Source organism: Chaetura pelagica, unplaced genomic scaffold (assembly GCF_000747805.2).
Source record: "Chaetura pelagica isolate M959 unplaced genomic scaffold, ChaPel_1.0 scaffold456, whole genome shotgun sequence".
NCBI lineage: Eukaryota > Metazoa > Chordata > Aves > Apodiformes > Apodidae > Chaetura > Chaetura pelagica.
The window spans coordinates 791,813-806,369 of NW_009953574.1; the positions used below are offsets into that span (position 1 = coordinate 791,813).

Sequence of the window (14,557 nt, forward strand, 5' to 3'; positions counted from 1 at the left end):
AATTCAAATGCAAAAGCCCCTTCTGTTAGACCAAGTAGCTTGAATTCCAGCTGATGAAGTTGAATTTTGAAGAACAAAGGAACATGAGATGCAAATTGGCAATGGAAGTAACTTATTTTTTTGTAGTTTCTTTGTTTTTATATGAGTAGTATGAATTCTGTTGGAATTTTTTAGCAAGTTTTTTTCCTCTAACATAAATATATGTTGTTTTTTTGTAGGGCGCCAATGCCTCTGCTTTGGAGAAAGAGATTGGTCCTGAACAATTCCCTGTGAATGAGCATTATTTTGGCTTGGTCAATGTAAGTGAATTTTTTATGGCTGAAATGCTATTTTTTATATTCATATCCTAATTTTGAATTTAACTGGATTCTCTGTTAGAACTTTGTGAGCTCTTCTGATTTCAAGTGGAACCCTGCATAGAAACCACATCCTGCAGTGTGGTGCTGTGCCTTGTTATCAACCAAGATATAAATCTAGTCTTAAATGCAGAAAAATGATTGTATTTGTAATAAAGTCTTTGTGAGAAGCCTTCCAACATTTCCTATTATAGGATTTTAATATCTAGCTGGAAAGAACATCAACTAATAAATTATGTACATTCTTCATATGGACTTCTCTAGAAGAGATTTTACACTGATGCTGCAATGTGTGGGAGTCTTGAGGTTTTAAAATGAAAAGGTGTTGCTTCTCTAAAAATGTATTTCTCATGGGATCAGTGGAAGATCCTTTCTGTGAGGACACAGCCAGGAGATGAATGACATGGACTTGTTCTGTCATTTTCTTGCATGTAATAATACTCTATTTTTTTTTACAGTCTTTTGTAACAGTGAATCCTTCTAAAAAGATACATTTTTTGGTATCTGTTAGTTTGCATAGATTTGACTTGGCTGGCATCTGTTGGGCAATAGAAGTTGTCTACCTGAATTAACTCTGGAGAGAATAGAGCACTGGGGTAGATCTTAGCAGTGGAGGAGAAGGGCGGTGGCTGCGCCCGTGGCATCTTTTGCACTGAGTATAGGGAGTTAGTTAATAGACAGTTCTGTAGCATCATATTTACCATGTGAAAATACAATTTTGGCAAAACTCACTAGAAACAGAATTATATTCTGCTTGCTGGTCATCTGGGTACATTTGTTGAAAACAGAAATATGCTCTATCTTCTGACACCCCAAATAAGGTCAGTGCAGCTACTGCAGTGTTACTTGATGCAGCTCGTTACAAACTTATTTAATTGATTTATGTGTGGGTTTCTAGCAGTTTGGGTTCTCAGCCACCAAACTATCTGAAGAAGTGAAGTTATATTCCTTAAGAATGGTGTTGATGGCCATTCCAAAGCTGCTGAGGTTTGCACCATAATGAGAAACATGGAAGGCATCTCCAGTTGTGACAGAAATAGCAGAGGGCTGAATAGTGTGAAGGGGAAAAACAGCATTCTAAAAATAACCAGCATGACTATAACCACATCCATTCTCTGTTTTGAAGGACAAAATATAACTTGCAACCAGTTTCTCTAGGATGATTGTTCTCATACTGTTGTTCTACAGAGCTTTTTCCAAAGTTATTTTTAGTTCTTTCATGGTTTGGAGTTAACTGGAGCACTTTAAAGAGGGTAATTTCATGACTTCAGCATCAGTACTAATAAATTTGCGGCTGCACTGCAAATGGAATCAGGTGTTGAACCTGTGGACAATGGAGGCTTTAAATTTGACTCTTCCATCTAGTTTGGTTCTAAGAATTTCTCTCTGTGTGGGTAGCATTACAGCAGGACATGTATAACCCAATTTCTCTGTGACTACAGTCCCCAAATCTCATTAACTACTTGCTTAGTAACTTTTTTTACTTAAGATGTACCATGACCTTCCATTTTTTTTAAGATGGCCAATTTCTAGTTTCTGCTGTCTCTTAATTTCCTGGTATTATTATAGACAAACACGTTAGATGCTTAATCTGAAAAAAAATATTTAATGAGACTTTTGGTAGCTCCCTTGCCTGTTCTGTTTAAGCAAATCTAGTTAGCATGATGCTTATTTGTTTTCCCAGGTCACTAACAAGCACATGAGTTAGGTTCTAACCTAATTCCTGTGTTTGTTCAGCTTACATACTTATTTTCCTTGTCAATAAGTTTTAACTGTTGTTCCATGTTGTTTGCCTATGGTATTAATGTTAATGTAACTATAATGCTGTAACCTTTCTAGCTGTATGAATTAAACTGTTAATTTTCTATTTCAGTTGGCAAACTGATTATTAACTTGAAATCTTTCTGCTACAGTAAACCCACCCATTTTTTTTTTGTGAGCAATAGTGGCCATATTCTCTGAGTACCACTTAAACACAAGTCTGTCTTCTGTAGTCAGATTTGTATGCTTTTGGTTTTGTTTATTTTGGTTTTGTTTAAAATATTTTGCTCTCAATGCTCTTGAGATGCAGAATCTCATTGCCAGAATATGGGCTGGCACGCCCAGAACTTGTTTCCCATTGTTGAAACAACAGCGTTGTACAAGTTGCACAATAAATTGCAAAGAAACAGCTCAAAAACCCATAGTGTGTTTCTTCTGGGTGATAGGCTCTTATCTCAGGGGTCTGAGTGTTTCTCCTTGTCAAGCAGTGTGGAGCACAGCCTCTGGGAGTGGTGGCTGGCCTCCTTGCTCTGAAGTGACACTGCCCTCAGACCTGGCAGGTGTAAACCAGCTGCTCTTTGGATTTGCCTGCTGCACGTACTGCTCATAGGAGTTCATGATAACCAGGAAGTATCGAACACGTACCTTGCTATCTATCTGTGAAAAGTACTTTGCCATCTGACACAGGCAAATCCAAGAGGAATTGGTGCCTGGAGCTCTGGTCACTGTCACCAGCCGAGCTGCAGCGAGGCTGACAGGTGCTGTCTCTTCCTTTCTCTGGGTTCTCGTCCCCTGTGCTGCTGTGTCATTGCTACCCTTCCACATCCTCTCAGCAGGATCTCCCCCATCAGGATCAGCAGTGTGCTGCATCTCTACAAGTTTTGATTTTGTGTTGAGCCCTCAGCTGGATTGTTTTTGTCATTGATTTCCTGCTTTTTTTTTCTTGTGCCCATGTCATTGTCGCTGTTGTCTTCTCTTCCTTTTCTTGCTGTTACCACCTGTGGTGATACAAGGATGAGTCATTTCCACCATGCCTACTAGTATTTCCCCCGTACATGAACTCTGACAGATGACTTTCCCATTGTCAGTATGTGACATCCTTAATGAGCAACCTCTTGCTATTACTATTTTTTAACAGGCCTAATATGAAAACGTTTGTTTTCCTTTTGTTCTGTTTTAACCAGTTCGGCAATACCTGCTACTGCAACTCAGTCTTACAGGCACTTTATTTTTGTCGTCCATTTCGGGAAAAAGTTTTGGCATACAAAGTGCAGCCTCGAAAGAAGGAAAGCCTCCTGACATGCCTCTCTGATCTCTTCAACAGTATTGCTACACAAAAGAAGAAGGTGGGAGTCATCCCACCCAAGAAATTCATTTCCCGATTGAGGAAAGAAAACGGTAAATGAAGAAATGAAATTTTTAATGCTGATTTAAGCATATAAAATGTAAACGCAGCTTCCGTTTTAAGTGAGTCCAAATTGTCAGGTTTTAACAGCTTTATGGAGGGTGTTTGAACTCCTGTTTGTGGTCTGAGTTTCACCACCTCTGTAGTACAGGAAGAGAGATTATATCAGAACTGTGTCTGGGTGTCTGTTTCTGTACTTGCTTAGACCAAGTACAGAGCATGGACCCTCTTATTCCTCATTGGCATCTTCTTCTGTAGTGGTCTGCAGCAAGGCAGCGGACTTTGAGTCTTTGCTAGAAATTGTCATGGGCTAAACAGACCTCATGGAGTTGGTCCAAGTTTAAGTCTTGAAGGAGATTTGACCATCCTTAGCCTGTCTTCTTACACTTGAGGTAGAATAAATTCCTTATGATGAGAACTAGTGGTTATTTCCCAGGGCAACTTGGTGAGGGAAAAGTTTTCTATGTTGATTTATCATCTCTGCTTGAACTTGAAAAGATAACAGACTTCTGGCAGGGGATTCTTGCCCTTTGATGCTGGACTTGAATTAATAGCCCTGGGCAGCACATCTGAATTTCTTTATTTCTCTCTCTCCTCAAAGAAAAAACAAAAACCAAACAATTAAAAAACACGAAGCAATTTAAAAACCCTCAACAACAACAAAAAAAAGCCCCCAAACCAAGAATGGTTTTCTTCAGTTGCAAAAAATGCCCAAACTAAGTTTCATTTATGTTATTTTGTAGCTGCCTGTTTCTTGCAAGCTGAAGAAAGGAGTAGGTGAGGGTAACTTAACCTCCCTTATGAGAACAATGAAGTGCAATTCTTCAAAGACACTTCAACACTGTAACCCACAGTTGTATAATAGGCTGGAGAAGGGGCAAGGACACACACTGATTGCTAGAAACATGGGAACGTCATACTACGAAGTATCTGTATTTTTTAATTCTCCTTGTTCTCTTTCTTTCCAGAATTATTTGATAATTATATGCAGCAGGATGCACATGAATTCCTAAACTACCTACTTAACACTATTGCTGACTTACTACAAGAAGAGAAAAAGCAGGAGAAGCAGAATGGCAAACTCCAGAATGGCAGCATTGAGAGTGAAGAAGGAGACAAGACTGATCTGACGTGGGTCCATGAAATCTTCCAAGGAACACTAACCAATGAAACCAGATGTCTTAACTGTGAGGCTGTACGTTTAAAACAAAACCAAACCTTTTAGATTTTTCACAGGTTCTGGATCATTTTCCCTAATACTAAGCACACTTTTTCATTTATTAGGATAGATGAAATTGCACTCTCTCTATTAAAATATGGAGCATAGCCTATTTTATGACTGTATCACCTCTATGTTCAAACCAATACTCATTAAGGTATGTTTCTCAGAAAGAGTAGTGTTTTTTCTGTTCCTCCTCCCTGTTCCATCAAGGCAGTCTGCACTTGGCTGACATAAGCTGCCTTTTTGTTTTCATGTTATTTTCTGTGTCAGTGATTGAGAGTTTATGTTGTGTTTCTACATGAGAGTCACTCATTATTTATTTAACTCTGAGATTAACTGAATTTCTTGAACTGAAAGTCTCTGCCTCTTGCTGCTGGTCCATAGCCATTCTGTTCAAGAGCAAAACAAATGCCAAAGTCTAGAATTAGAAGAAGCACAGCACCTTCAGAGCAGGGATTTGTAGCTAGCCATATGCTATGTCTGATTTAGTATTTCTAAAAAATGAAAACCCAGTTAGGGGAAAAAGGAAAAAAAAAGAGAAGTGATTACAACTGAAATGACCATTCTTGGCATCTTAATTCTAAAATTCTGGCTGTGTGGTGAGTTGAAGCTTTAAAAGTGACATCAGTAAGATTCTGCCTCAAGAATTTTGTAATTCAATGTGACTGTTCCACACATGGGAAGATGCTTTCCCTAACTGGCTAACCCATTTCATTGAAAAATCCATCTGCCTGTCTCTGTGTTCCCTGTAAGTATTTACTGTTCAACTCTGCAATGCAGCAGAAAGGTCTGTCAGTCTGCAAAGCAGAGAGGAATATGGTTAAACCTTCTTCAGCTCTGAGAGCTCTGAGTGGTTAAAATCTTGGGTTTGCCAGTGAAGTAAGCAGCAGATGTGTCTTGAAGGCTCCAGGGGGATAGATGTTTTGCAAGAAAGGTTTTTGGGGTTGGTTTTTCTGGGATTTTTTTTCTGGGTTTTGTTGAGTTTGCCTATTTTGGTTTTTAAAAAATATTCCTCTCTGGATTGTAACAGCACATCAGATTATTTCTTCAGTTCTAGTTTACCTCAATAAAGGGCCTCTTCATGTGTATGTATATTTATTTTTCTATCACCAAGCTCTCTACTTGCTTTGAGGACATTACACTGTTCCAGAAACAGTTACAAGAAATCTGCCAGTTCTAACGTGTTATGAAATACTTCTTCTTATTTTTTTCAAGGTTAGTAGCAAAGATGAGGACTTTCTGGATCTGTCGGTTGATGTGGAACAAAATACATCAATTACACACTGTCTGAGGTAAATGAGAGTGTTTGGAAATGGAAAAAGTACTTGTCCTTGTTCAGAAGGAAAGAACCTAACTTAGTTGCTCTGTTGTGCAACAGGTTGCAGGCTTTAACTTAAGGTAAAATGTATGTTGTTCATTTTATCATGGGCTTTTGAAGCTGCTAGTTTCTTAGTGGTTTTTAGTAGTTAATGAATATAATGATTTCTTAATGGTAGGTAATATTGATTTTCACTTTCCTTTATGGGGATTTTATTTACATCACACAGTCAGGTTTTATCAAAACTAAACATGGCATGTTTGGTTCCTAATTAAAATCTTGTTTATTGTAATTTTTTAAATTGCATTTCAGTTTTGTGGTCAGATGTAGGGTTTTTTGCTGATAGATGCCTTTGCTCCATGTATTTTACTGCTAGATCCAAGGTTTATGAGCTGCTAGGATACTGCAAGCTGCATACAGCATCTGCTTTGGAATAGCAGATAATGGGGGTATAATTACTAGGAGCTGAAAGATAATCCAGACTTTGGTTAGTCAGTGGTTAGTGGTGATAGGTCTTCACATTTAATGTCTGCCACCAAAGAAAACACAGAGTGGTTTCCCCTGGCAACAAAACACAGTCGCCTTATTGCTGCTTATTACCTGTTGTGTTTGCCCAGAAGGTATGCACTTAATATTCAAGGGTGTAATTTCTAAATGTTTCCAGCTGAACATTGATACTGCATCCCAAGGCTGGGACAAATACACCTGAGGTGTGTTTAGGAGGTATGAGTGACAAAAATGAGGGGAAATTCATGTTCTGTGTGTACTTTGGCTTTTTTTCAGCATTATTAGTAGTCAGTTTTAGCTGGAATGGTCTGATGAATATTCCTCCTCCTCTGACTTTTGTTTCCACAGAGGATTTAGTAACACTGAAACTCTGTGCAGTGAATATAAATACTATTGTGAGCAGTGCCGCAGTAAACAGGAAGCACAGAAGAGGTAAGGTGCAAATATTCAGGCTAATGTAAATATTCTCTTAAAATGGGCAACTGGTGGAAAAAGACACCTTGTGAATTCAGTAAAGAGAAAGATAAAGACTCTTCTTAGGTCTGTGTTTGGTGGGGAAGGGAGGAAGGAGAAGCAGAGACACCCAAGTAGCATTGTGGCAACCTTATCTGAGAGAAATGAAGAGATTAATTTTGTATTCCTCCCAGAAGAATTTATATCTGGTGCTTCCAGACATTCACATTTTCCCCAGTTAGCATTAATCAGCTTAAACCCATTGAAAACCACCCACCCCATCTGCTTTTGCTGTGAATACTATACAGAAAGATATTTTTTCTCACCTCATACTTGCTCGCAGCCAGAGCAGGAAGACAGATTTATTCCATCCCTTTCTTGCCATAAATGTGACAAAAAATTGATGTTTTCAACATAAACAATTGTCCTGCATTCAGGTGTCAGTTGTGCATTTAATCTTTCAGAATAAATATTGCCTGTTCTCACTGGAGTATCCGTGAGAAAAGCAGGCTGGTGACAGACTCCATCACCATTCCAGATGCCTTTTAAGAAGCTTCATATTAAACCTGTTCAGAAACAAAGCTTTGTTTTAGGTGATCTGCTAATCCCTTGCTCTTTGTTTAATGTCTTTTTTTTTTTTTTTTTTTTTTTTTTGTGCTTCAGAATGAGAGTGAAAAAGTTGCCCATGATTTTAGCTCTGCACTTAAAAAGGTTCAAATACATGGACCAGCTGCATCGATACACCAAACTCTCCTACCGTGTGGTCTTTCCCCTGGAGCTCCGGCTCTTCAACACTTCAGGAGATGCTACAAACCCTGACAGAATGTATGACCTTGTGGCTGTCGTTGTTCACTGTGGCAGGTAGGTTGGTTTTGTGCTTGCTGGACCTTAAATGCCTTTCCTTGAAATACAGAAGGAGTCTGTCACCCCACACACCACCTTACAACAGCATGGGAGCTGACAGCACAGGAACATGCTGAGCAGCATCAGAGCTCCGTGTCCACTTTTTTTAAAGTGTTTGGATCTGTTGCTACTTTTTTACTGGTTTAAATCTTGCTTTCCAAGTAACACAGTCTAAGGTTTGCTCTTTTGTCAGCCTTCAAATATGGTGGCAATTCAGACAAGTTGTTTCTTTGAGCTGCAGCAAAGTAAGAGCAGTCTTTAAAAAAACAACAGGAACAGCAAAAAAACCCCACCCCCTACCCTACTTTCCAGGAAAGCTAAATGAAATAAAAACAAATCTTGGAAAAACACTTAGTAAAACAGAAGTTACAGTTCTCATGGTGCTACTTGCTGAACCATTGACTTTTTTTTTAGAAGGTGGCGCCACCTTGTGGAACAAACTGTGCACTGCTGATTTTTTACCCTTATTCTCTTTAATAACTAGTTTCTGTGGTTTTAATTTTGTCTTTAAAATCAAGAGGTTTTTAAGCACTTTTAGGAAAGAAGCAGTCATGGAAGGCAAGAGAAAATTTATAACTGCCTTCTGGAAGTGTGAGTTTTAAAGAAAGAAATTATTACAGCACACAAATGTTTGGAGACATCTTTGTGAGGAACAAGGCAATATAATTAAGTTGCATTGCATATTATTGCATAGAGCTCGTATAAACAAGGTACATGCCAGGGGATTTCTGTTGTGGTACAGTTGTGCTGTTTTTAATTTATTTTTATCATTTTTAGATCTCATCCTGTGTATTTTGTTCTGTAGATTCTTAATTTACTGTACCTGGTACTACCCTTCCATGATTTAACAATGGTGTTTAATAATTCAGATGTGTTAAATTACTTCACTTTTTCTTCTCAAACTCATTATCTTATATGGACTTCTTAGGAGTCCTGTGACCACTTCTGGTTTCAGTTCTTAGTAAGGACTTAGTAGTCTTAAGATAAACTGTGTTTTCTAAATATTTATGTTCTCAGAGCTTGTTTTAAATATTTTGCCCTTACAGTTTTCTTTTTCATGTAATTGTTCTAAACAAAGGAGTTTCAGTCTGTGTCAGGTAATGGGTTTGATTCTGGAAAGACTAGAGAAGTATTTCCTTTTGCCTAAACCTGACATGAATGTAGGTTGTTTTAAAGCCTTGTGTAGATCCTAAGTAAAAATTAAACCCAATGGGAGAACATATATATTTTTTTTTCACTGTGTCCCTGGACTGTTCTCTCTGAATTTAAGATTAGTAAATTGATAGCTCATTGTTTTCATCCATATAGTTTATTATTCCAAACTGCTGTATTTTCAGGGCACTCTGCCTGCCTTGACTCTACAGATCCATCTCCCTTTGAGTGGGGTCACTTTGTTGTCCCTTCCAGGTAAACATTCAGGATATATGTAGCTGATAGAATTGGACTGGGAAGCTGCCACTGGAAAAGTGGGAGCAGCAGTCACAGAGAGCCCATCTGCAGTCAACCATGGGCTAAACCACACTAAGAATTGAGTAATAAATCAATCTCCTGTGCATATAAAATATTTCAGACAGTTATTAAAACTTTTGAAGAGTGTTCAAAATACTCAGTAGTGTTGAATGCAACAAAGCAGTGATTGGAATAACTGGCTTTTGGGATATATGAAGGACTATCTGAAACACGTATGGAATGATGTATTTTGAGTATATTGTATTTGGGAAGTGGCAAAGACCACAGTTAATTCGAGTAGGTTGTCAAAGACTAAGAACCTAAACAATGTTATGAGTAATGCAGGACAAAACAAAGAGCTGGGAAGTCAAACTCTTGACAGGAACAGCCAGAAAAATGTAGGAGAGCAGTGGTCCTGCCTTGCAGACACAAGTCTAATAAGTCTTCAATCCTTTCTCTCTGGCAGTGGTCCAAATCGTGGGCATTATATCACCATTGTGAAGAGCCATGGCTTTTGGTTGCTGTTTGATGATGACATTGTAGAGGTAGGTGTGCTTTTCCATGGTGAAAACAGGTATCAACAGCATCACTCTCCAGCTTTGTTTTTCTATCTGGGATTAGTTTTTGCACAGAATAATTCTGGACGTTTCAAAAGTAAATTTCAGTATTTTTGTGTGTCTTTGTTATCAAAGTAGCACAGAGAAGGGGAAACTTACATGAGGGACATGGGATGATGGTCACATGTTCAGACTGAAATATTACAATTGTCTTACTGAAGATCTGAAGTCCTCTTATTTCAGCTCACCTTTTGGGCTCCTTGTTGCAGCATAAGGATTCGTGCTGGGTTTGTCCCAGGGGATCTCTTCACTGCCTATCTATTGTAGCTCCACCTTCCAATTGGGTGATAAACATCAAACTTAGCTCTTCCCTCCCTCTGTCTAGCAAGCACCAGCCTTTCTCTTTCCTTGACCTTCTAGAACTCACCTGGCTTTATGGCAGTTTGGTGATGGAGGAAGAACACAATAGCAGACCCTGCACTTCCTTTCCTGGTGCACAGGCTGCTGGAAGAAGTAGCTGTGGTTTTACTCATCAGTTCTCCCTCCCTGCTTAGTCATCAGCTCTGGAGGATTCACTCCTTGCTAGTGCTGTAGGCTGCTCACTGAAACACTGTAAAGCCACAGAGACTTTTGCCAGTTCCATGTGTTGCCTAAAAAGATGTAAATATCTACTCTGAACCTGACCACATCCCATTTTCAGGCTGCTTGTGACTGGCCAGAAGGTGACACCACTGGAAATACATTGCTATGTATGACATGACAGAGGTTGTCCTCAAAAGTAGAGTAGCAAAAAAACCCAAAGCCCCAAATCCCCTAAAACATGAATTCTGCATGAGTTTGTGGTTTTAGGGCTGACCACAGGAGCCAGCTGCTCTTCAGCAGCTCTGAGAAACTGCAAGCAGATTTTTTCACATTTTCTTAGTTGAGTTTTGGAAACTGAACATTCTAGGTGTGAACTGGCTACATAACTAAACAGGTATTGGTCAGCAGACTTCAGAAAATGAGTCCAAAGCCCTTGTACCTGTACACCTACCTTGCAACTGCAAGAGAGCACAGGAGAAAACACTTTCCTCTTAAATACAGATGAAAAGCATTGCTGTGTTTCTGGCAAGTGATATGAATTAATGGCTCTGAACTCTCAGTGGGAAGTAGTTTATCCTTATTACCCACTAAATGTCAGAAGTGGTGAAATCATATTTATTTATCTCTTTGAATTTGGTTGGAAGGCCAACTTTCAATTAAATGGGAGATAGATGGTAATCAAACATACCACAGCATATGTGAAAAGCAGCTGCATCAAATCCAGGAGGCAGATCAGTCCAAATGGGATCCAGTGCCAAGAAAAATTAATTGAGAAACCTGAGTAAATCATCTCTGTCTTGTTTGATGTGTTGTCCTTAGAGCAGCTGTGATACATCACAGAGATAGTGTTTCTATGAAACTGAGAGGGGGAAATGTCCATCCAGGGAGTTCTCCAAATTGAGACAGGGGGGAGAATGGTTGTAGGTCTTGACTTGAACAAGAGATTTGCAGCATTCAGGTGGATGCTTCAAGATGCAAGAAAAGGATTTGGTTGGGGAACCACAGGAGTTGTCTGGAAATGGCCAAAGGATATTGAAGCTTCGTTAACAGGAAAAATCATCTTTGTGCCAGGTGAGGCTGCAGAATCCTAAAAGCAGTTGTGAAGCCACTAACTGGTTGTCACTCTGAAGCTGCAGCTGGGTAAAATTTTGCCATCCACAATATATGTGGTCAACTAAGGATGGGGAGAATAGAGTCTGTATAATCATCTTTAAGTTCCACTTTTGTTTTCTGTGGATAGTGAAATTTAAAAAGGAAGTCAGTCTTGCCATGATAAAGCTAAAATTATCTGCAGAATGAATTAATCTATATCAAATGTTTGAGTTGCATTCAGAATGAGTAGTGGAAATAGACTTGATTTCATGGCAAGTTAGTGGGCACTTAAAATAAAACGTTTGAGTTGTCTGGTAAATATATTACAAGAACTGAAGAATGTTCTTTTGCTATTTTTCTGTTTAAATGTGTATCTAACAGTTGGTAGTAGAGGTTATGTTAATAAATTGTGTGAAAATGCAAAGGTGTTTTAGCTTCTCTGAAGTCCTTGAATGGAGAAGACAGAAAGGCAGAACATCTCTTTGGGCTTTTTTCCCTCTTTTTTTTTTTTTTTAACAACAGAAAGTGTTTAAAAAAGTGTTCAAGGGAGAATTTCTGCAATTTTGTCCTGCAGTTTGACACATCTTCTGGAAATTCACTGACTGTATCTGTTCTTGTGCTTCAAAAGTGCTGGGAAAGGGATGTCCTGAGCTTGGAAGTGGTTTGCTAGTGAAGCCTTTTGTGTTTGTTGGTGATGCTGGAGGCTGCTCAGTGAGCAGTGGTTCAGCACACACTGCCCAGCCCAGGCTGTAGCTGAGTCAGAGCACAGCCCCTTTCTTTTAAAATACAGACACAAGTTGGTCTCTGCTGCTGCATCTCAGGATCAAAGCAGGTGTTCAACCCAGAGCCAAAGGTTCTTGTATCTCTGAACTTTTCTTGGCTTCCTTGACTTTATTCCCTAGGGAATAAGGGAAAAATCGTCTTCCTTTGGTCCTTCACAGCAAATTCAGGCTGCTTCAGCCTCTCATCTCTGTGGATCTGGAGCCCTAAAGGTATTTTAAAATCCTATCCCCAGTGGAGTGCTGAGCAGCATGAGTCATGGGAGTGGTGGGTTTCCCTGGGCTCACCAAACCAAAATCCATAACATGAAGCCAGATGCTCTCAGGAGCAGGATCAAGACTGTAGAACTTGCATCTTTAAAAGTCTTTTAAAATGCCCTACAGTCCTTGCAGATGGGAGTTTAACATAAAAAGCTGCTTTTCTGCACATAGTTCACAACTGTAAATACAATAATTCTAATAATAAGGCAAATAATTTATTTCTCTTAAAACACAAACCTTGTGATACTATTCTCCTAGGCACTGTACCAGCAAATCCTAAGGAGGGAAGTCTCCTCTGAGACCAGAAGATCCTAATCAAAGGAGACCCACAGATTCCACGTGTAATTGTCAGTAACACTTGCAGGACTTCTCTACATAAGAGGGTCACAGGAACTTTAACATCTGGAGTTACTTTTAAAATCTGCTCAGGATGGTCCTTGTGTGCTCCCAGCTGTACAAAAATCTTTGCTGATCAGTGACTGCTTTTTTAGTTGCATTTTCAACCTATAGTCAGGAAAGGCAACACCAGTCTGAATGAGAAAGCAAATATAAAAATATCATGTGCTCTTTTAAGGATACACTTTTCATAGATTGCCTTTTTTTATAGTCCAGCTTAAGAGCACATGACTGCTGAGAGGTTTATTATTTCATCTTAATTTCCTTTTTTTTTCAACAGGGAATAAGGTATTAAATGGAAAAAATGTTTTGTTGTATTTGGTTGGATTCAATGATACTGAAATACCTCTGTATTAAGGCTGAGTGGCTTTCCAGCATCACCCCCCTGGACTGAAATTCATGCTTTATCTGGGAGAGGGGTTCTCAGGGTGGTCTTTTGACTGAGCCTAATTATGATTCTCATTCATTTTCAGAAAATTGATGCCCAGGCCATTGAAGAATTCTATGGTTTAACATCAGACATTTCCAAAAACTCAGAATCTGGATATATCCTCTTCTACCAGTCGAGAGACTGAAGATACATGTGTACAAAATAAAGAAAAAAGGGATCAAGATATGTCCAAATGGAACATATTTGTGGCAGCAGAAGCAGTTCCTCGTTGTTGCTGTAGGACCAGGACAGATCCTTGTGGGATGAACCAAGGTTTTTCCCTGCCATGTTGTGGGGGATCAGTGCTGACTGCCCTAACCAGAAGAGCTCTTGTTCCAGTTTTCTTTCTGGGCTTTTTTTACGTGCTATCTTCCAAAATCTGTGTTACCTCTACTTGAAACCTGGCTGCTTATTTGTTCATGAACTGAAGAAGAGATTTTAAAGTAGCATTGTAGGATTGTTACCATTTAATGTTGGCCTGAGGCTGTACCTTGGTTTCTGCCATCGTCGTTTTTCTGTATTTTAGCAGAATGATTTCAATATTCAGTGTCAGCTGAAGGCATATTTTAGGATATGAACAGCAGCTGGTTGCTGGATATTTTTGGTGACTCAGACTTGAGAAGCAGTACAAAGCTAAGACATATTGGAAATGTCAAGTCTGTAATTTTTATTAAAAATCCCACAACAAACCAGACAAAAAAACCTCTCTCTGCAGCCTTGTCAGTTTCCCCACGATGCTTTCTTTGGGTTTCAGATAACACTAACAGCACTGCTTCTTGTTGTATTTGTAGTTTTACTGTTTCTTCTCCAGAAGGCATAGGGCTTTATCCATATTCAGCCTAGTGGATTGTGCATTTTGCTTTGGAAGCAGAAGGTTTGCCTCAGAGCCAGATTGCTGCAGGTTTAAGGGGAGCAGAGCAGCAGTTTCCTTGTGAAGAACATGCCTGGCAAGCAGCTGCTGGAGGAAGCTGGAAGTTTCTTGGAGCTATTGCTTAAACCAAAAGTGCCCTCATTCTGAAGCAGGATCTGCTCCACATTTCCTTCAATACATAGTAAACTGATGCAACTAGCATTTTGAATCTATGC

The 14,557-nt window shown here is 39.2% G+C and overlaps 1 protein-coding gene across 2 annotated transcripts; it reads left to right on the top strand.

Moving 5' to 3' along the window:
- Positions 1-217: 217 nt before the first annotated feature.
- On the top strand, positions 218-14,265 carry LOC104390509 (ubiquitin carboxyl-terminal hydrolase 12-like). 2 transcript variants are annotated; one of them, XM_009999650.1, is made up of 8 exons: positions 218-299; positions 3,442-3,515; positions 4,491-4,717; positions 5,960-6,036; positions 6,918-7,001; positions 7,686-7,883; positions 9,841-9,919; positions 13,515-14,265. In XM_009999650.1, exons 1-8 carry the CDS (start codon positions 274-276, stop codon positions 13,614-13,616), a joined length of 867 nt encoding a protein of 288 aa, XP_009997952.1. In that variant the 5' UTR covers positions 218-273; the 3' UTR covers positions 13,617-14,265. The 2 variants fall into 2 exon arrangements, with proteins under 2 accessions (XP_009997952.1, XP_009997951.1); XM_009999649.1 differs by lacking the exon at positions 218-299 and having other exon boundaries at positions 3,181-3,515.
- The last annotated feature ends 292 nt before the right edge of the window (positions 14,266-14,557 follow it).

Coding starts and splice junctions, on each gene's coding strand:
- LOC104390509 (XM_009999649.1), top strand. CDS start 3,221: ATGAGCAACCTCTTGCTATTACTATTTTTTAACAGGCCTAATATGAAA. Junction 7,884..9,840: donor GTCGTTGTTCACTGTGGCAG/GTAGGTTGGTTT, acceptor TCTCTCTGGCAG/TGGTCCAAATCGTGGGCATT. Junction 9,920..13,514: donor TTGATGATGACATTGTAGAG/GTAGGTGTGCTT, acceptor ATTCATTTTCAG/AAAATTGATGCCCAGGCCAT.